Source organism: Homalodisca vitripennis, chromosome 1 (genome assembly GCF_021130785.1).
Source record: "Homalodisca vitripennis isolate AUS2020 chromosome 1, UT_GWSS_2.1, whole genome shotgun sequence".
Taxonomy (NCBI): Eukaryota; Metazoa; Arthropoda; class Insecta; order Hemiptera; family Cicadellidae; genus Homalodisca; species Homalodisca vitripennis.
Window position 1 is genome coordinate 181,163,246 of NC_060207.1, and position 24,339 is coordinate 181,187,584.

The 24,339-nt window shown below is 31.2% G+C and overlaps 1 protein-coding gene across 2 annotated transcripts in view; it reads right to left on the minus strand.

Annotated features, from left to right (window-relative positions):
* LOC124352819 overlaps positions 1–24,339 on the minus strand; it is an 87,165-nt gene that overhangs the window by 33,646 nt on the left and 29,180 nt on the right. For both annotated transcript variants that reach the window (XM_046802513.1, XM_046802512.1), the window contains exons 10-19: positions 21,057–21,161; positions 13,360–13,503; positions 11,871–11,972; positions 11,622–11,732; positions 9,614–9,760; positions 6,501–6,602; positions 5,399–5,509; positions 4,265–4,411; positions 2,709–2,810; positions 1,180–1,293 (exon numbers count right to left, since the gene is read on the minus strand). In XM_046802513.1, the coding sequence (XP_046658469.1) occupies positions 1,180–1,293; positions 2,709–2,810; positions 4,265–4,411; positions 5,399–5,509; positions 6,501–6,602; positions 9,614–9,760; positions 11,622–11,732; positions 11,871–11,972; positions 13,360–13,503; positions 21,057–21,161 (1,185 nt within the window). The remainder of the gene's footprint in view (positions 1–1,179; positions 1,294–2,708; positions 2,811–4,264; positions 4,412–5,398; positions 5,510–6,500; positions 6,603–9,613; positions 9,761–11,621; positions 11,733–11,870; positions 11,973–13,359; positions 13,504–21,056; positions 21,162–24,339) is intronic.

The window sequence follows — 24,339 nt, forward strand, 5'->3', positions numbered from 1 at the left end:
CAAACTTTGCAGTTTCAAAGTTCACATACCAACAAATTACATCACACTCAAGTCACATAAACCATTGCGATAAAATTTTGAATGACATTGACTTAAAAGAAAAAAAATGTTAATTTTTAACACAAAGAGGATCTGTTTTAGTGATATTTTCATGACAAAATATTATAATATAGCACTACTTTGTAATCTTGAGATAAGAAATGTAGTTGTTATAAATGTTAAAAGTTGTGATACAAATAACTATATATATATATAAATTATATGAATATTTTATTTGAATATTTTTATAATATGTTGATATGAGCATAGTAGCAATACAATTGACCAGCAGTTTGTATACAGTCCAGTTCATTTAGGTTGAATTAGTAGCTTCATGCAACACCACCACCTCTATGATCACAGGCAATGAAACATGGGTGTAAAAAGCATGTAAACTACTGTGAAATTAATGCAACTGCATTGTTGGGAACTCACTATTTTGTGTACAAAAAAGCTGCAGAGCTAATTTTATGCTGTTAACCCATTGTTGGTAGCCTCTTTTAGATATCACATAAGGCTCCCTTGTATATAAAATTGTAAATAATTAAGAATAGAAATTATAAAGTGTTAATTATTATTGTTAAGTAAAGCATGGAGTGAAACATCCTGGGAAGAAATGGTTTGAAAATACTTTTCTTTTTCTATTAATTAAAAATTTAAGATATCAGTAAATAATAAATTTGATATATTTTTAAAGTGTTAACATTGTAAAATAAACTGAATCTGTATGAAAAATTCAGTGCATACATAAAAAATGGGTATTTTTACACTTTAACATGAAAGTAAAAAAACTTAACATTTTGTATAAATAGCAATTGTATACACAACTTAATTAACGCTACCAATGGGTTTTCATTATCATTACATTGATTTCATACAATAACAAATGGAAAAGTGACAATGTGACAATCCACCTGAATCAATAACTAACTACAGTCAGGAGTATGTTTGAAGCAAAATAAATTACTTTTATTAACAACCAGCGTGTGGCATAAGCGTATGGAACAAAAGGTGAAAAGAAAAGACTGTTTATGGTCACATAGGAAATTATTAAAATTAATTCTCTTTAATATAATAAGTAATTGATAATGTTCAGTCTATACTGGGGGGTGAATGTTAGTGATGTAACAATCGACTGACCCGCTGCTGGCGATGCACGCTGTTGTCTGAGATCGGAGAACACGTGACCGAGGTCAGTTCCCGGTGTTTGTCCCACGGCCGGTCGTACACGACCACATCACATTCCTGGATCACCTGTCACAACACAGCTCTCAGCGATTACTTTTACTGAGGTGAATTCACTCAAGATACCCAGCAGGGTTAATACATGGTTAGTAATCAAGTTTACACAATATAACTGTATGAGAAACAAATTACAGTATGTTAATACTCAAAATTGTTGCTACATCTGTATATTATTCACATAAACAGCCACCATTTAACTTTGTAACCTAAAGTAAAAAACAAAATTGTTTATTAAAGAATACAGATTTTCATAAACATATAACCTGTCATGTATGGGAAAATGGGTTTTCTATTTAAATCACCAATAATTTCCTTTAAAACTGAAAAGGTAGAAATACGTGTATCAATCTATTATGATTTTTCATGTTAAACATTGAATGTCACAGCTATTTCTCCATATCATATACATAATGTGCCAGACTGTTTGTCAATTGCCAAGAGTGCAGGGGGTGACAATCTATAATGCACAAGTAAGAGATTGTCTATAAGAGTATAGGGAGTGATAATCTATTGTACACTAGTAGGAGATTATCTAGAAAAGTGTAGGGGAGTGATAATCTATTGTACACTAGTAAGATATTATCTACAAGAGTGTAGGGGAGTGACAAGCTATTGTTCACTAGTAAAAGATTGTTTACAACAGTGTATGGTAGTGATAAGCTAATGTACGCTTGTAAGAAATTATCTACACCAGTGTAGAGGGTGAGAAGCTATTGTACACTGGTAATAGATTGTCTAAGAGAGTGTAGGGAGGTGAAAAGCTATTGTACATTAGTAAGATATTTTATTGTTCGCCTTTGTTTGTTTGGCCATAAATTGATGAATGTAACACCACAATTGCTATTCTGGCTGAAAAAGTACAAAAAAATATACTGTAAAGGATTTTTGTAATTATTTAGTAACAATTCATGTTTGAATAAATTTTATATGTAGCTTACTGGTATCAAATACTTTTTTATGTATCGCGTTAAAGGTCATAAAGAACTAATTAAATTTCTCATAATACATATACTCTACATAAAAAATGTGTTATTGTAATACTACCAAAAGTAAAATTTTACTTCAAAATCTAAGAATTTAGAAAAATGTTAAAATGCTTTGGAAAAAGCTATGTGATAATGTTACTATCAGGAATTGTATTATGAATAACAAAATGGTGTAGCCTTCAAAGTTACGATGTTTTAACCTAAAAATCATGTAATTTGCTAAAAACATACCCTAAAAGTTTTCATTAAAATTAATATAATTTAAAAACTTTATGATTTTGAATTTTTTATTTTAATAAAGAGACTGTACTAAAAAAATGTTTTGGACTGATGCTGTTGACATTCAGTGATATGCAAACCTATATACTATTCATCCATTTTAAATTTAATCTATTTCAATGTTTGTTACTTATGAAAGAAGTGGAAACACTAACATACCTTATCAGGTGCAGCATTGCAGGCAGAGTTCACCTTAGTTCCTTTACGGCAGTTGGTCTCCACAAGCTGCAATTTCAGGTAATAATTCGTACCAGCAACTACCTGCACAAGAAAAGAAAAGAAAACATTTATAAAAAATAACAAGCTGAAAAACAATTCAACCAGTTTTGAAATGTTTAACACTAACTCATTGTGCTCTCACTATTTTTGTATTAATTAATATTATTTTATTGTAATATTTATAGGTTTTAATTGTGTTTCCTGAGAACCTAACACAATGGTTTTATTCCTTGCACCCTTTCATGGATTGACTATTGTTCACAGTTGTATATAATTCACAGCTCAACAAATCAGCCAAAAGAGATAGAGGAAAGTTCCCTTCAATCTCTTATCTCACTATTAAACGTAAAAAACATACATAAGTAAAACTATTAATTCTTTTGTATATATTTATTTCTACGGTACATATTAATATTCCAAAATTTATTTTAATGTAAGTAAATTAAATAGTGTTAAATTTGTAATTAATACAAAAATTTAGTTAAGTTAATCAATTTTCAGGATATCTTTATTCTTAATAATTATATTTTTAATTTATCTGGCAAAATATGTCCTCAATTTTAATTATATGTTTGCCTCAATAAATATTTCATTCATTAAACACAACAATTTCAGTATTTACAGGATGGCTTTATTAAATAAGCCACCATTATGATCTTGGAAGTTATAAATTTGACAGCAAACTTTAGATGGGGACCTTTTTTTGTTTCAAGAACACTTAAAAATATGAATTTTTTTAACGGCTGCCATATTTCAATATGTGAGTCAAATTTGTTTCTGCTGGCCGCATTTAAAGTTTGCTGTCAGATTAATACTTTCCAAGATCACAATAGTAGCCCATTTAAAAAAAGCTAACCTGTATATCTATGGCTACTACTCTCACATTATCAGTTTTACATCTACTGTTTACAAGATGAGTAAAGAAACTGCAAAAAGATGCATGCACACAAGTAAACACATGTGGCTAAAGTTTATTAATTATGGTCTGCCATCATCAGATGTTATTTGCTTCATATTTATATTAATTTAGGAATGACGTATTGAGTGCATATTGTTGAATCTCTACACTCTTTAAAAAATAACAATAAAACATACTAATTTAAGAAAATTTTGAAGAGGTAGTTTTGAAAAAAAAAAACTAAATTAAAGTTGTCTATATATAGAATATGTAAGTCTTTAGTATCCACTTTTAATACACTTCCATTTAATGCCTTAATCTGTAGAATAATAAATACATGGAACAATATCACAATTTTTATCACTGGGAGAAACACACTATCATCAGATGTGTCTACCGAAAGAAACGTGATTGACAGTTGCACTGGTGGATTTAGGGGCTGAAGGTGTTTGCTTTCAGTTGGTGAAATTTCTATTAGTGACACATCTTACTTTGTCTCTAACAAAGAGTTTTATAAAGAAATGCTATGATGGCAAGAAGCAATCATAGTAAATTAAAGACCACCTACAAAACATCATACAACAAATATTATAAATACCTGAGTTTTGGCTTCTTTGACAACCACCAGTTTGGAGGAGAACAACGAGTTTGATCTTCTGTCTATTTCCGACACTGCGAACTTGGCTGCTTTCTTCACCCCAGCATCATTGGGATCAGCTGGACTTTGTCCTCCAACCAAAACGTCCTTTAGACAATCACATCAAATTATTGACATTACAAACTGTGTTACTGTGAGGGACTCTGCTATTTAGTCAAAGTGCTGAGATCACTGTGAACAATCCTACACAAACGTTGTTATTGAATGGGATTTAACTGCTTAAAGTATGTTGTTGTTCCAGAAGCCTCAAATGTTTGACTTCAGAGCACTTTGGATGTCTGTGGATTGTTTTCATTCAACACATCTGAAGAAGAAGGCAACTTTTCAGTAACTTTTCTCAAGCTTTTTAAAATCTAGCTATCTGAGGCTTACAGGTTTTAAAGAACTCAAAAACCTAGAGTGTAACTTATAAAAAAAAAAACAAAAACACCTGGAACAACAAGAAAAGGTATTTTTTTCGAATATATGTGATGTGCATACAGTATTAGACAATCATAATGTTCTGTCTAAATTCTATTGGTAAATCTAAGTAGGTGTAAACCAGAAACATAAATATACTACAAGGTTGCTACAATACTGGAGAGTCAAATCAGCAAGATATTACAAGTTAGCAGAAATTTAAACTACTAAAATGTTTAAATGGAATTGATAAATTTTGAAAACTATTATTAAAATTAGCTTTGGTTCTGTATATCTCAAAAACAAACCAATGAAAATAAATAGTTCCAGTTTGTACAAAAATTCTAATTTTTTAAACCCCTTACGAAAAGGTATCACAAAGGGGGAGGGATTCCAATTTGAAACGGTTGAATTGAAAGCACCTCTCTTCAGCGAACAATTTTCAACATATTGAAATGTGAATTCGCCAAAAGTAGGTTTCTCTATTTGTCCAAAAACATTTAATGATTGCCATCTTTATAACTTAAATCATTAAAAAATTAGCATGGGGTACAATTTGGAGGACTGTATAATCATCTTGTATTGTTAGGCGATATAGTACTGTTTGATAATGCTAAGAATCCCACAGTAGGGATTAGGTAAATTGTAGGCAAACATAAACACACATGGACTTACACGTTGATTTCGCACTTTGTTGTCTGCAACGGGAGAACACCTGACCGAGATCAGTTCCCGGTGTTTGTCCCACGGCCGGTCGTACACAACCACGTCACATTCTTGGACCACCTGTCACAACATATCTCACGAGCCAATTATTTAATAGTGCTAATTATATAAATTAACTTAATTCTTAAAATGTTTGACACCTGAACTGGAATTCTGGGTTGAGAATCTTATCTAAATAGTGTATCACCAAAAGAGTTACAAAATACAATCTGGGTTTGTTATATGAACTGATTAGAGGTTATTAAAGTAATCCTCACTCTCCAAAACATGCTAATTGAAACAATCTTGTAAAATTGTGCTTGCCAAGTGACTAGTTAGTGACTAGAGCAATGACAGTAATGTAAAACATTTTAGTGACAGTAGTTCTGGAGATATCAGCTGATGAGTATACTAACATTAACATTGCAGGGTACTCTAAATTAATTATCAACATTATTTACTGTTACAGGCAAGGCTACGCTAGTTCAAAAATACCAAGCACCACACTAACTTGTGCTAGTAGACATTTTGTAGCTGCTTTTGATATTATTTGAACTAGTTGTACACATTTTATTTTTAGCATAAAATCCCTTGAAGGCTAAAATATAAGGAATAATATTTATATTTGATCAAAATATAAATATTATTTTTTTAAATCACTATATTTCATACTCATCATTCTAAAAATCAACTTAAAGTTTTTATTATAGTTTCTAAGCTCACAAATTCTTAACTCTGTAACAATTGTAAGTGCTAGGTTAGAAACAGTTCCTTAAAGCATGTTCTTCCCACTTTATCAAAACCTTTATGTTAAAATTTGATTTTTTTCTCTTTAATTACGAAAATCTCAATGTTTGAAAATTCCACTATTCACAATGGATGATTTAACAGGACAACAGGGTTAACAATTGATTTGTGTTACAACAGAAACTCAATACTTTAACAATCGGTAACTATCCTGAAATGACACATTAAGATGATAGATACTAGTTTTTGAAATGTATTTCAGTTGTAATACACAAAGGATGGGTCAGTATTACTACTTAAAGATTGTTGCACGAGAGTGACAAACCTTGCCGGCTGCAGGACTGCAGGCAGAGTTCACTGCGGAACCTTTGCGGCAATTACTCTCCACAAGTTGCAGTTTCAGATGATAATTTACTCCAGCAACCACCTAAGTGTGAAGTGAACAGAACATTAAATATTTATGTATTACAATAATAAGAATCATATGGAAATTTTTCATAACATTTAATGTAATCAAATAACATAAACTTTTAAGCCTAAAATTGTATTAATGCATTGTATAAATATATGAACATATTTGTTTCTATTAGAAAATGTTTATAAATATTTCTAAACTTTTAATAAAAAACACTTTTTTGTTGAACTTGATCTAATATAGAATATTATGTAATGTGTATTCAGAAAGTACAGATATACAATTAATATTTTCAAGCCAGTGGGAAATCAAGAATACACTGCATGTCATGTTCAGGAGAAAGAGTGGGAATAGGAATATAATGTTCAAGCCCAATTACACCAGACTGAGATGTAACTGCCACCAGTTCCAGTGCAATCAATGATCCTTCTGATGTAACGTGTGCAAGGTCAGTGTTAGCCTCCATCAAGGTCATTCAGTAGCAAAACTCCACTGTCAGCTTATTATATATGGTTGTTGTTATATATGGCTTTAAATCCATTGTCTGCTGGTTGTTATATATTATATGGCTTTAAATCCATTGTCAGCTGGTTGTTATATATGGCTCTAAATCCATTGTCAGCTGGTTGTTATATATGGCTCTAAATCCATTGTCTGCTGGTTGTTGTTATATATGGCTTTAAATCCATTGTCAGCTGGTTGTTATATATGGCTTTAAATCCATTGTCAGCTGGTTGTTATATATGGCTTTAAATCCATTGTCAGCTGGTTGTTGTTATATATGGCTTTAAATCCATTGTCAGCTGGTTGTTATATATGGCTCTAAATCCATTGTCTGCTGGTTGTTGTTATATATGGCTTTAAATCCATTGTCAGCTGGTTGTTATATATGGCTTTAAATCCATTGTCAGCTGGTTGTTATATATGGCTTTAAATCCATTGTCAACTGGTTGTTGTTATATATGGTTTTAAATTCATTGTCTGCTGGTTGTTATATATGGCTTTAAATCCATTGTCTGCTGGTTGTTATATATGGCTTTAAATCCATTGTCAGCTGGTTGTTATATATGGCTTTAAATCCATTGTCAGCTGGTTGTTATATATGGCTTTAAATCCATTGTCAACTGGTTGTTGTTATATATGGTTTTAAATCCATTGTCTGCTGGTTGTTATATATGGCTTTAAATCCATTGTCTGCTAGTTGTTATATATGGCTTTAAATCCACTGTCAGCTGGTTGTTGTTATATATGGCTTTAAATCCATTGTCAGCTGGTTGTTGTTATATATGGCTTTAAATCCATTGTCAGCTGGTTGTTATATATGGCTTTAAATCCATTGTCAGCTGGTTGTTATATATGGCTCTCAATCCACTGTCAGCTGGTTGGTATATATGGCTTTAAATCCATTGTCTGCTGGTTGTTATATATGGCTCTAAATCCATTGTCAGCTGGTTGTTATATATGGCTCTAAATCAAGTGCCAGTTTGTCAGTGAGCATGGTTTTAATTCAAATGATAAAACAATTTGATAATGACATGATTAATGAATATAACCTCTTAATTTTTGAGTTGTCTGATGGTTCAGTTACTAGGGGTTTTCATCACATTCTGTGGTAACTTTTGGCTTCTCTCATGCCTCATAATAGCACTCTTTTCAACATTCTCATAGACGATTTAAACTGCTTACAAAATAAGACAAGCCAATTTATTAAATTTACAAAACTCGAAAATCACCCTACATACTCATGCAAACTATAAGAACCCGTATTTGATTCAGTTACAGCAACAAATGAGCTAGAGTAGGACTACATAGTGTAAATAAACTAAGAAAGTAACTAATTGTGGTCTCGTGTTTGACCATTAGAATACAGATGGAGTCTGTTTAGGGGATTGGCAAATGTATGAAATAGCCAGGAAGAATGGTGTGTAAATAGACAAGTTGTAGATATAAGACGACAAAAGTTAAACATTGGTTCAAGAATATGAGAAACAAGAGTGCCTGTCCAAATTTACTGAAATATTTGTTGAAAAGTAAGAGTGAGTTTGTTAAGATAAACATTTTAATCACGTCCAAGCAATTTATAGAAATGTGAAGTAGACAAAACCTTTTTCTTTTCAAACAATTTATGTTTTTAGGCATAAATACTACAACTCCGTCTTAATGTGAGGTTAAATGCTTACAAAATAACTCATGGATGAACTGTTCTTGAGGGATTTCAGAAGAAGGCTTGTTTCGTGCACTCTATATCTAATATAAATCACAATCCTAATTTCAAACATTGTGAATACCATTTGTTACTTAAATCAAATGTGACAAAATAATTATAAAACTTATCCTCCAGAAACACAAATAGTATAAAGAATAAAGGGACTATTTAGAAAAATGGATAACATGTCAAAAATAGAATGTGATATAATTTGTTTTGCAATAAATACAAACTTAAATTGATCCTGGTATTTTAATGTGCCATGTGTACTAAAAGTAACACTGTACTGTTACGTGTTTCTTCAAAACAACTTGTATAAACTTGTTAGAGATGGTGTAAACTTTTGCTTTGGATGAGTCTGCAATGGCAGGTTGGAATACTGAAAAAAGCTACACAGAACAAAGAACTGTATAGCAAAAAGCTAACTGGAAAACTACAAACTCATGTAACTTGTAAATATTTAATCCATAATATAATGAATAATAACACATAAACAAAGAACTCAATGTGTGGCTCAAACTAAGTTGAAATTTTTCTCGAGCTGAGTAAAAAGTAACATTTTGTTTAGTTGACAAATTCTGGGTCTGTTTTTAATTTTTAAGCCATTCATAGTGATACCTGAAAGGTCACTTGAATGCACAAATTAGTTGTAAAATGTGAATCCAACATTTCTAATTTAATTCATTCCTAAGAACTAGTTGAACTCAGAACCAAGTTTAGGAACAAATAACTGATAACGTGCAGGATAGCAATAATTTTAACGTATTAGGAGAGTAGAGACCACAAAACACTAAAGATCAAGTTCCTTACTACATACCTGAGTTTTTGCCTCTTTTACAACCAGCAGCTTGGAGGAGAACAAGGAGTTGGATCTTCTGTCCACTTCAGATACTGCGAAATTGGCTGCTTCCTTCACATTCGCATCATTGGGATTTGCTGGGGTCAGCCCTCCAACCATAACACGCTTTAGACAATCACAACCAATTAATGATATTAAATACTTGGTTTAAATTTGGCACACTTAACCACTACTACTACTAATTTATTACTTTTTTAATGTGCATTGAAAACAGGATCAACAAATATTTATTGTATTCAAGTTTTAGTTATAAAATTTATTTTACCTTGTAATGTGGATATAAAATTGAATTAAAATATCACCTACTTATTGACAATTTATAACTGAACAAATAACACCATTAAAAATAACACATATTCCTATTATTATCATCTAAGTTTCCCAATTCGCACCGCAACGAAAAATTGCAAACACAATTAAAATATTGACATTTTTCAGCCTTCAGAATCATCTTCAGTGAACAAAAACTGCCGAGATAAATTATGTGTATCAGCAGGCTTGGTAAACTTTAGCCAATCATTGATCAATGTGACCAATTAGAAATTGTTTTTTAAGTTTTATTGATCTCGTATTGTATCCATTCTCCTGTAACATCTTGTAGAAAAATAAAATATTGGTTCTTAGTGCTCAGCTTTGCAATTTCTTTCAACATAATAACACAGGACAACTCTTAACACTTTGTACCCTGGGCCCTTAATACATGTTTCGGCGTGGCTCCCTGGGGGTTTTATGATGCTTTTAAAATTTTCTGTGTTATTACAGTAATTATGTTATAAACTCATACTATATATTTTTTTAAAGATAGAGATACATACTTTTTTTAAATGTATACAAATATAAAGTTTATTTTCAAAATAAAATTATTACATAATATTGAATGTTATGTAAAAAATACAAAACAAGTTTTTGCTACATAGCTTGTTAGTTCAGGTAATTCGCCTTAGAGTGGTAATTTTTAAAGCACAATGGTCTGAATCAAATACAGGATCTCGCAAATTTTTGTTTAGATCGTTCATAAAATCAATATTTGGTCCCAGGTGTGTATCAAAATCATCATCACTTTCCGACTCGCAGTCAAACAAAAGATCGTGAATTGCATCACTTTTGATTTTATCACCCATATTATTTAAACTCAAAAATAATAAGTAAATAATATAAAATAAAATCAACGGAAAGTCGAGAAGGAAGAACAAAGCGAGTATAAATACAAATCAAAACACACGGATAACGTCACATTACATGCATTTGCCTTTACTTAATGAATGCAGTAAGAAACTAAAGTTCTGATTATTTACAAACAGTTAAATTCACATTTATAATACATTATAATAACATTTGCTTCAGTATTTGTCGGCAAGATTTGTAGAAAACTTAGTAAGACATAACTAAGACTCACAACAACACACAACGTGAAACATTACAAAGCAAACTGACAGTACCGACGATCAGCTGCGGCGCCTACGATTAGCTGTCTAGACTCGCTTGTAGTACGACAATAAATTTACGTATTTCATTACTAAAACGTGACCCAGGGATCTCAAAACCAACAAATACGAACTTAGACAACCAATGAAGATAATCAAAATATTTGAATTGAAAAATAAATGACTGAGCTAAATAATACAATTAAATAACACAACCCAAGCTATACTCGGGCGCCGGTAGCAGGCGCTGCCGACGCGGCCCGGCCTATACTCGGGCTCAAGGTACAAAGTGTTAAAACTCCCAAGAAGGAATTTTTCTATCTATAGATTTCAAAAACTAAGAGACAGAAAATCCGTTCCTTTGTAACATGTTTTATTTTTCAAAAATGCCCTGGCAATATATATAAATTGCTCCTTCAAGTCCAAAAATTAATATCTATGTTAAGATGAAAAATAAAAGTGGTAAATGTTCAAGATTAAATTAATTGCCAGGAACTTTTTCAGTATAATTTAGACAATGTTATTTATTACAATGGACTTACACGTTGTTGTCGCACACTGTTGTCCAAGACCGGAGAACATTGGACTGAGGTCAGTTCCCGGTGTTTGTCCCAAGGTCTGTCGTACACAACCACATCACATTCCTGCACCACCTGTCACAAAATGTTTATCAAGACTTTGTTTATGGTTCATTGTTAATAATAAAATAGCCTACTAAATATTAAAAATTCCACACATAACACAATAATTGCGAATAACATTCAAGATGAGTTAAAAACACTGACATATACCTTGTCAGGAGTAGGTCTGCAGGCAGAGTTTGTCGGAGCATTTTTACGACAATTAGTCTCCACAAGTTGCAGTTTCAGATAGTAATTTGTACCAGCAACCACCTAGACATACAAAATCACCATGTGAGGTGTGTAAATTAAGTAAGAATTGTACACTAAACTATGGATTTTATCCTAAAAGAGTGACAAATTTATTTTGCTAAAAAAAACTAATTTTGTTCAGAATGTTCCCAATTTAACTAGCATCTGAGATTTTAAATCAATATGAGAAATCGATATCCTCTGTGCCATGGGGACACATGAAGGCAACAGAGTGTGTGAAGACATGATCATGGCATCTCTGGATATGGAGAAGGTCTGTAACAACAGTGTGAATAGAATGAAGACTCAGGATTAGAAGACATTGAAAACAATATTTTAATGAAAATAAAGCAAATAAGATAAAAACATAATGAATGAGGGCAGAACAGAGAAGGAGAATTTATTTAGAAAGAGAAGAGTCTCTCAGTCCCTCATTCCTATTTTTCATAGCGGTACATGATCAAATGAACAACCTGTTCGTAATTGCGCGTTTAAAGACAAAATGATGGCATACAAAATATGTATCAGAATGTATAGGAATAGCTAAATGCAAGGGCAAAGAAGGTGATACATTTTAGAAGTTTAACTGAAGCAAAGGTCAATATAGAAAGAGTGAAATGTAATGTGAACCTAAACTGTAAGTCAGCACTATTCAGTTTATGTCTATACAGAATCTCATGAGCATCTCATGGTAAAACAATGAATGACAGTGAGAGAAGACAGGAGACAAAGAAATTGGGAAATTATAAGGTTTTTTTTATAGATAGGCAACATAGTAAAAGGTGATAGCATAAATATGAATGCAAGTAAATTAGTGACACAAACCAGAGGGTCATGAAATATCATTAAAAAACATGGATTTCCACTGAGATATACAAAAAGTATACTAGCAGACCTATTTTATATCTATAGTTCTGTATTGAGTTGAGTCTTAGATAAAGGGACAAAGAGACATCAGGAGCGGGTTACAAACTAACGAGATTAATTTCTAAGGAGAAGATTTAGAATAACAAAAATATAATAAGGAACAAAGTTATTTGAACGAAATTCAGGGAATAATCATTGGTAGAAAGGATAGAAAACGAGAATTTGCAATAGTTAATTGAACATTAAACACGATGAGATCACACAAGTTTCAAAAGAAAATACATGAGAAACATTAAAGGAGGAAAACCAAGAGGTGAATAGATTCTAGGGATAGGAAATGTGTACAAAGGAAACGGGAGTGCTAGCTGAGAATAAAGAAGAAAAAATAAATGTTTATGGAAACTTGAACTGAACCCTCAGAAGATCCAAAACTACATGAAAGTGCTTAAAACGATCATACAGAATTCTATGCTTTACTATATTAGACAATTGCAATAAATTACAAATATATAGTTAAGATCCTGGAAGGAATAATACAGACCTGAGTTTTTGCTTCTTTAACAACCACAAGCTTGGAGGAGAATAAAGAGTTTGATCGTTGATCGACTGCTGACACTGCAAACCTGGCTGCATCTTGAACATCAGGGTCATTGGGGTTTGCTGGACTCAGACCTCCAGGTATGCCCTAAACCAAATATAATTTATTGTGTTATATAATATGATAGAAAAAACTAATACTGTAGTTTAAAGTAAAATCTGTTAAAACTGGACCATGCAATATTTCATATAGTCATGTATAAACACAAACATTTTATTTGTATTATTATTTCTTTTTCAGACGTGATGAGACTTAAATGTAGCACTCAGGTAAATTTAATTAATATTATTGGTGTTATTACTGTCATCATCAGCTAGTGCTCAGGCTGAAAACACTGATTGAAAAGATACATGGTGTGATGTACAAAAACTGAATTTGTGTAACAATGAAAATTACTTGTTGATTTATATATTTGTGTGTTTTTTTTTTATATTTTATACTAAAAAAGCCAATTATTATTAGAAAATCATATGTATTGTGTTTTGTTTGGCCATATATAAAACAATATTACTTTGAACTATCCCTTATTCGGGTAAGAATAAATACAGTAGATATTTACAACAAGTATTATACATAAATACAAAGTTTAGATTCTACACTATTGCACTATTGAAAATTATTATTGAATTTACAAAAATCCAACATAAACACAATTAAATTTTACAGAATTTGTATATTAAAAAAAGATTTTTATATTTTGTGCTGTATTTTTCATTATTTAGCTAAGATAAATATTTCATATTTACATTTACCTAATACAATATCGATTTGGGATACTATGATATAACATTTGTTGGGTTTATACGTAAAACAATATTTTATATTGATCAATAAAAAAAAAACCATTGTAATTTTGGTCAATTAGCTACTCTTTTGTATATGTTAGTATAATATGTACATGTTACATATTTTTGTACAATGTTTCATATGTTCTCTTTCGATAATAAATTCTGCGTCTTTTGGATATTTTGGACTATTTCAAAAAATTTTGGTATGTAACCCGGAAACTTGAAATTTTTGGTTTTGTGCAAAATTTACTTAGTGACCGAGTTTTTCCTAGTTAACTTTTTTTTATGATTACAAATACTTTTCCAGTACAATATTCAAATTCTGCACAGGTTGGCATAAGAATAAGTGTACATTTGCATAAAGCATGTATATTTTATAGCTGTTTATAAAAACACTTGCAAATCGGCCAAAATGGGTCTGAGAGTATAGAAGTTACTATATGGCCATTTGGGGATGGTTAAAAATGCCGACGCAGGTTTAGTGAACTTTAAACTACAGTTTAAACAAAGTTAAAAGATAAAACAATTATTTCTTCTAAACAGATTACATAGATAATTTGCCCAAATTTTAACTATAACTATTAATTATATATGTTTCCTTTGGCTTCAATTATGTTTCTTCTCCTATCATTGGTCCTTAGAGCAGAGCATAAACTTCTTAAAAATCACAGTTATTACCTCTGTTAAAGACAGTATTATAAATGTTTCAACAAACACCTATCAGATAAACTGATTATAACAGTACATAAAATACTAATATTATCAAGTTACAATAGAACAAAAACCAACACATTTTTTCTCAGGGTAGACTAAGATGAAGGTGTTTTGAATATTCACATAAGGAAAGACTTCAAAAGGGGAAAACTAGTGATAAATAATAAAAAGTCATCATATAAAAATACAACTTACATAAACTGGCAACAGAATAAGAAGAAACGAGACACAATATTTAACTATTACTTTTGTCATGTTACTGAAATCACTCAGTACAGTACAATCAGCTTTGATAACTAAACACAATGAGTATTAAATTGACTTTAAATAGGACAACTAATCCGTGCAGTCCCTGGTTTCTAGGAATGCACAAGTACTTGCATAACATGTATATTACTGATAACTTCACTTCTCAGAAGGTTATCTGTATTGTTATACGCTGTGAAGACAGTTTCATGGAATCAAACATCATAAAGTTTTATTACATAATCCAAATATGGGTTCCATCATGGTATCCATCATGGCCCAAAGCTCAAACAAAACAATTCTGCAAGGAAAAAGAAAATTACAACAAAAATATCAATAGATCAACAAATTTATATGGATTTCTTTCTATTTTAGTTCATTTCCATAATCTGGGGGATATCGATATATTTACTTTATAGAAAGTCCTAAAATACAACAGTCTATCCATCTCAAAACCTATGCTTAAAATTATTTCAATACTTTCTGTGAGTAAAATATATGGCAATATTAAACACATTCTTAAAAAACTTAACTTTTAAGTTGAGTTCAATCAATATCTAGGTTTAAAGGACAAAAAAGAAACAATATTATAAAATTTAAATAATGATTTAAACTATACTAGGGAACTTAGAAAGTGATAAGATGATGTCTACAAACTGACTTATCAGTACTAACAAGTTGAGACAACCGGGTCAGCAGAGTTTCAGTCAGGTCAGTACTAACAAGTTGAGACAACCGGGTCAGCAGAGTTTCAGTCAGGTCAGTACTAACAAGTTGAGACAACCGGGTCAGCAGAGTTTCAGTCAGGTCAGTACTAACAAGTTGAGACAACCGGGTCAGCAGAGTTTCAGTCAGGTCAGTACTAACAAGTTGAGACGACCGGGTCAGCAGAGTTTCAGTCAGGTCAGTACTAACAAGTTGAGATGACCGGGTCAGCACAGTTTCAGTCAGGTCAGTACTAACAAGTTGATATGACCGGGTCAGCACAGTTTCAGTCAGGTCAGCACTAAGTCAGTTGATGTTACGATTGTGAATCCTATTTATTATTTTTAATAGTTAATTATAAGAGCTTAAACACTGACCAATTTACCTGGTGCAGTTTTTGTTGTTGTTAATTTACTAACAGAGTAAATAATTACAATTTCACTGACATTTTCAATTATCCCCCCTCTTTCAGCTAACTTGATCAATCAAAGTAGATAATTAATTATGTTGACTAGATATAGTTGAAGGAAAAGTTTGGTTTCATATTTGTCTTATCAAGTGATTGTTATACACCCTATCCCCACTAGTGTTCTTATTGTTTGATTGATCAGGTATTTAAGTATCTCATTAAGTGTCCTAATTTACCTAAGTAATTATTAAATATGTAAACATATTCATTAACATTTTTTACAATAGTTCATTTTATTAACATAAGATACGTATTATCACTACACTATCCATCCTGTCTTCATTTTATTTTATACTAATTAATCATAAAAATAATTTTGAAATGTTATTCAATGCTTCATTATTACTTATAACTCACCTATTCATTAATTCAGTCTAGGAATTATGAAGATCTACCTTTATTAAAATTAAAAATTCCTAAATTCATCCCTATTCTCCTCTTTGAAAGTTTACTAACTAGCGTACGCTTGCAGCCATGTGACCATCACTGTTTCAACAAATTGTGAATTAATTCCTCAACTACAAGCATGTCATACCACAGATCTCGGAAGGAATACTGAGTTACAATTTTCTCTGCACAGCAACAGAAATTTAACAGTCCCCTTTAATATTATTTTAAACACCAACAGCCTAATAACAAAAGATCTAAAATCTTATCACAACAATAGATGGAAAAACTAGTCTCTCTGATCAGAGACATTTTGTTTAGTGAGATAAATTTTGCTCATAGTTAATTATATCCACTTTGGGACTTAAATCTGACCAGGATGACATTATGTGTTAATCCAAAAACTTGATAGACTTGATTTATCTTGATTAGAAATGCCATTTGAACTTTTTTATCTGCGATTTAATTATCCCTGAAGTATTATATTCATTTTATTAATTCCAATACAAATAAAAAACTGAGTGAAGCCATATCTTATCTTACCAGAACCCTCTTGGTAGTAATCACAATTGAATCATATTTAATTTCTTCTCATTCATTATCCAAGGAATTACTACAAGATGACTAATGTATGTTTATATGTGCATGCTATTTTATTGTTCTTCATACGTTGTTGACAACTGCCAGCATGATCAACCATTTCTGAAAACTTAACAGTATATTTATCTTGCTCCACCCTGAACCAAGATAAAGATCCGCCTGAACTTAAATCTTACACCCACTGATTAAAAAAAACATTTCAATTAATTGATTAATTTCTTTTTGATTAATTCTTTGAGTGTTGTACACATCCCCAATTGTGTTTAGATTATTTCCAATCTTTAAACTTTTTATGTAAGTTACTAATAAATGAATATCCAACTTGTTTTATATTTTATAAACAAACCAAATTTTGTATTTTCTTGATTCATACAATAATGTATTTGGAGTATTCATCTTAGACATATTTCTTAAGTTGAATACCAAGTTAGAAACAGACGATAATTGAACAAGATTTTAAACTTCAATAAATTTAAATAATAGAGCACCTTACTTTTTAATTTGCATAATTTGTTACTTGTTTCTTATTTTGTATTTTAGTTTACTTCTTATTCCTGTATTACAAATACATCTGGAAAAACAGGTCAAACAAAAAAGGTAAACAGGGAAGAGAACACAAATTAAACCAGCTAAACATGGAGGAGGTACACAAATTAAGCTGAAAATGAATTAAACTAAATCATGGTTTATTCCAAACATATTTACATGTGTGCAGTATTGTAAATAGAATAGAACTCCTTAAGAAAAATGAAAATAAAGTATAGCAATAATGAGCAATTTAAATTTTAATCAACTTAACAATACATCTGTTTAATTAACATACAAGAATTTTCTACCATACTTCCAAGGCATTGTATTGTACGAGATATGGTTTTTTTAAGTAAGTACAGTTTTGATTTTAAAAAATCAAGTCAACTTTTTGTACAAGTCAACTTTTTGTATAAGTCCACACTTATCTACTTTTCTAGATAATTGTCATCATTATTAAGGCACCAATAATTTCAAAAAACAACCTTTTGTATACTGACCTCAGAGAAGATTGCTGCATAATTTAACCTAACTGCAATGTTATCATTTTGACTCTATTGCCATTGTTATGGCATTGACCTTTAACCCTCCAAGTGATAGCGGCTCAGACCGAGCCGTTAGGGACCCCGTCTGAATCGATAACGGCTCGGTCCGAGCCGTTCGTGAAAAACGACGTAAAATAATAACTAGTATCGGAATTTAGCTATATTTTATACTAAACGGTTTAGAAAGAGTTCCTTTACTTGATACTCTATGTCTTATATTTTCAAGCAGATACAAATAAACATTATATGGAACTTGTTGATGAAAAGTACATTTTTTGGCAGTTTTCGATTTGTTTATGCTGGTGAAAAACATATTCAAAATCAATTTTCATGTAAATATAAATTACAAGTGTTATACATCTTTGTGTTCAAAATTAAACTGTGAATCTTTTGTATATAATGAATTTCAAATATGTTACTATGGAAATTGTGAAAAATAGCCTCAAAAATATAATTTTTATTGGAAAAATTTGTTTTTCAAGGTCATTAGTAAATAATACAATGAAGAAATTTTCTTGGTAACTTTTTCTGTATCATTACCATTTAGTACATATTATAGTGAACATTTTAATATATAATATGTTATATTTCAGGTATATTTGATATGTTTTATGAATTAAAACAAAAAACACTGTGCATCATCATAAAAAGGCCTATCACTGTAGAGTAATATGAGTATCACTTGGAGGGTTAACATACATCAACATTCTTCTAGAAAAACAAATGGAAGTAAAGGGGTGTTAAATTGGGGTTGTATGGGCAATTATCAAACTGTTCCTCACAGCTGTAAAAGGATCTTAAAATAGATAGATTTGCTGCAAGTGGACACTGTCATACAGCAAAACATCTTTCTTGATTTTTTTCTGGAAAGGGAAGACTGTTCCAGAACACGAGTGAAAACATAGAAATAAAAACAAGAAGTGCAAGAAAAATGAATCCCCATCAAAAGTTTTAGACTTAAGTTTAAAATCTGTGTTAAGTTTTGTTGTTTTTTTTAAATTTTTATTGTAAATAGTTGATATTAGAATAACTATTTTAATTAGGTGGGAGTGTGTTAAAAATGAATAATATTAATCTTATAGTTCAGTGTTTTAGAAATCATTAGAAATAAACTTTAAGAAAATGAAGTTATAGTCTGCAACAAAGCAACTAAATCTATTTATTGCTTACTTTACTTTAACTTCATATTTATTGAAATAATTTGGAACATTTTGAGCCACCCACGATTATTATCTTTATTATATTTCAACCTCTATATTTTTTAGTAGTCTCACTTCATGTTTAAATTAATGACAAACTTAATGAAGTATTACTATTTTATTAAGTTGATTATGATTGATGCCATCTATACTATATTTTTTACAACTACATTAACATTTTTATCCTTTTACTCATATATATTATATATATATATTTATGTGTTTTACAGCTGATTAGTTTTAACAAAATATCTACATTACAACATTTCTTGAAAACGCTGAACTACAAGATTAATATTATTCATTTTTAACATATTCCCACCTAATTAAAATAGGGATTCTAATTATCAACTATTTACAATAAAAATAAAAAAAAAACCAACAAAACTTAACACAGATTTTAAACTTTAAATTCTAACAATTTTGATGGGATATTAATTTTTCTTGCACTTCTTGTTTGTATTTCTATGTTTTCACTCACCTTCTGGAACGGTCTTCTCTTTATTCCCCTTTTCAACTGTATATCTATGACATATTAATGTTGATGACATTTGTCAATTTTTTCCACATGTTTCTGTAACCATTCTGATCCATCCCACCAGTGTGAGTCTATTAGAGTTTGAATAGAGTATGCCCTGGGAGGAAGGTCTGCAGGGTTGTTTATTTCTGCTATGAGAAAACAGTTTTCAATTGTTATTTTCCGGATCTCCATTACTTGGTTTTGTACAAATAGTCCCCAATTATCTTCATTTTGTATCTAACACAATGCAGCAGTTGAATCAGTCCAGAAATACTGGTTACTCTCATTCACTCTTTTGTCTAGGATCTCACTGACAGGATGAGCAACACGCCATGAGATCAAGCCTAGGTATTGTCATCTCTTTTATCGGCACAACTCATAATTTTGCCATAACCATTTGAACTTTCACACTCCCTTGTATTTCACATCTAATGAACACAACAGCAGAGTATACATTTTTACAAGCATCACAAAACATATATGGTGATGTCTTCAGGCCGATCATTTGAGGTTGAAAGGTGACCATGCATCCTGGTATTTTAATTTGTGTAAGTTTAGGCAGTTCGACACTCCATTCGATGAGCTTCTTTTTAATATTCTGAAACTTCCTCGTCTCAACTAAATTTACTACTCCAATTTTTTTGCAACAATAGTTTTAGAAATAAACTTATACTACATGTCAAACCAATGGGATCAAACAATTTATGTAGAGTTGGAAGGATAACTCTTCTATTTACTGATGTTTGAACATGGCTTTTTGGAATGTTGCAGGATAATGTATTTTCTCTTGAATCCCACAAAAGTACTAAAACACAAACTGGTTCAATACCTGTATTTGATCCAGAAAACACCCAATCTCTCAATTTTTACACAAATGATATATTGTTGTAATAGACAAATTAATGAATAATGGTAAACTTATAAAGATATTATGCTCACTCGTTTGGATCTGATCTGAGAGTCAGGTGAACAATGAATCTTTGTGACGGCTCGGAATTTCTTCCATGGTTTGTCCCACACGACCACATCACATGTCTGTAACACCTGTGAACAAAATACATAATTACATAACTGACATCACCTTATATTACAATCCAACGTAGCCCATTTGATCCAATGTAATTTAATTTCTAAACACTGTTTTATTATGAAGCAAATAAATTTAAAACAAAATATTAAGTGAAAACATTTAAAGATAACAATGACAAAAATATATTTTGTGTATCAGGTCAGAAGCATTGACATAACAGGAGATGACTCCCAAACATAGACTTCTGGTTAATCCCTGTGGTCTCCCGTATATTTTCCCAAACAGCAGTCAGAGCATTCTTGCCGTAAGTGAATCATTGGAAGATAATCCCATCTCTGGAATCACTTCCAAGTAAATTAATGTCTAAGTTTGAATGCCAGTGGGTCAGAGCTCTGAAATTGGTGAGAAAAGGTTTCTTACTGATCGCCTGCCTAACGTAAATGTTTGCAAAAATCCAATGTTATCAGATCCAAAAACATTTAAGGCCATAAATATTGACTCCAGAAATTATGATTGCCTCTTAGTCACTTACGAAATTTACCAAAATACAAGGGTCATCTGGAAAGTAGTACACGTTAGCGCCGCATAAAGCGCTGATAACACGCGTAGCCGCTGGGCATGGCAGACCTTGTCAGTGGCTTCTCTGCCTGCTCTGTGCAAGGTTTCATGACACTAACATTGCCTGTGTTGTGTCAGTGATCACTTACAATGTTTAAACAAATTGAGAACGCAACCAGTTGTGAAGTGAGGGCCGTGATTAAATTTCTTAATGCATGAAACGTTTAACCTTATGATATTTATCGCCAATTAAAGGAGGTGTTTGGAGACAATGTGATGGACGAGTCGTCTGTTTAGCGCTGGTGTCACAACTTCAACCTGGGAAAGGAGAATACACACAACAAGAAGTGTTTAGTGAGATCATCTGTCATTACAGACCAACTGCTGAACTCAGAAGACAAATGTGTGAGGAACAATCAGCGTATCACAACTGACGAACGGGTACTATTTTCCAAAAGATGTTTTATATTATTCTTATTTAGTAATCAACAACTTATCGAAATTCGTTAACCCTCTTTGTGGCAGTCAATTAACTCCTTATTGGCAGGCTTATAGATTGTTCTATAAGCGTATATTTAAAAAATGAAAAAATATTTAAATATAATGTTGAAGATAGAGCTCTTATTGGCTACAATTTTTTGTAGTGATTTTTCAGACAATTTGTGATGTGTCTGACGAAGATAGCCTTGCTATCGAAAGGCCTCACAAAAATAAAAGTTTTAAGTATTGGTTTATGTGTTTTAAATGCAATTAAGTTAAATTTAAATCTATATTATGTATAAATATGTTGTACATCATTGTTTTCAGAAAAAAACAAGAATTTCCTATAGCAAAATAAATTCTTGATAAAAAAATGTTTCTGTTTGTTTATACATTTGTAGAAAAATATAAAAGAGGGAGATGGAACTATACTTTTAAATTGTACTAATTTAGTGAAAATGAAAAATCTTATATAACCAGTGGTTATTATGTAATGTTACCATACATGGTTTGCTGTACAAGGTCCTTTAGATAAAGATTCACATAAGTCCACAGAGTTCTTATTTTGTGGCGCATTTACCATGTATATGGGGACACTTTTGTCATTATGTAATTATGATTGTATGTTTTTGGCTACTTTCTCAGTATGACAGGTTGTATTCCCCATTGAATCCAAATATAAAAATTTATGTTGTGCTCTAGCATAAAACATCAGACTCCAGTGAGCCCCCCCCCCCCCCGAACCATCAATCACTTCAGAATCATTTATTGGGGAAAAGATGTTTGCTTTTTCATGTAAATTCAATGGTCTTAATATGCCATCAACATTCTCCAAGCATCTTGCTGCCTGTACAATGACAGGATTCATGAGAAGAACAGAACTGTCCACTATTTTTAAAAGAGAGTACATCTTAGTATAACTGTATAGAGTCATCTGTGATCCATCCATCCAGACTCTTAAGTTGACAAGCATATTGAGAGTCTTGACTCAATGCTTATTTGTGATATAGTAGTATTCTTTTCTGCTTAAAAGTCAGCTTTTGTTCTAGATTCAGGTGATTGTTTATCTTTCTGCAGAGAAGTTAAGAGTTTGGAGTAATATTAATTTTCTTCCAACAATTTGCTTGTACAGTATTCAATGGTGGAGTAGTATCTCTAGTAGCAGGGACTTAACTGACTGTTTTGACTGTAGGTTCAAACATTTATTTGCATGAGCACTATGTACTAACCTGTTATGAGCTGTAAACTTTTTAAGTGGCAAAAATGGTTTTGGAGTTAATTCAGAATTTGTAGCACTTCACTTCCTGTAAAGCTTTCTTAAACTTTTTAAAGTTTTTCTGTTTTATGGTACTCAAAATTTTTATTCATTTTCACAAGAGTGAATATTAAGACCCTTACAAATTGTAATTTCATTTGTGCCATAAAAATAACATGATAGTAAATGCCTTTATTTTCTTCATCTGATTTTTTAGAATTTTTTCAGGCCAAGGAGGATAGCCAATAACAGTAGAATAAAAACATTTTCTCCAACTGTTGTTCAAAGAATTGTTTACATTTGCTACTTATCATGTTTACTACAATAATTCCATAAAAAATAACATGATAGTAAATGCCTTTATTTTTTCATCTGTTATTTTAGAATTTTTTCAGGCCAAGGAGGTTAACCAATAACAGTGGCATAAAAACATTTTCCCCAACTGTTGTTCAAAGAATTGTTTACATTTGCTACTTATCATGTTTACCATAATGGTGATTTTGAGTCAGTAATAATGATTCATCAAAGTGCTATTAGTTAGAATCTCACAACAGTTACAAAGTTCAGTCAAGGCCACCAAATAGATCAATGAACAAGAGCCCTCCATTGGTTACTTTATCAATTGGTTATTTATTATTTGCTCTCAAACAAAGCAAGTAATGTGTAATTTACACTGCAGGTTCAGATCTTTTTTCAAAATATTTTTATTTGCTGAATAAAAATACAATCCAAGTAAGTTTTTAGTATCCACTGAATTTTATTTTGGCAGTTTGGTTAATCTAAGTTTGACTTATTTCAAATTTAAAATACCTTTTTACATATTAAAAATGGCCAATATTGTGATGTTTGTACAAAGTCTATCACTTCGAAACAACTCCGCAGCTCTGGAAGGGAAACTT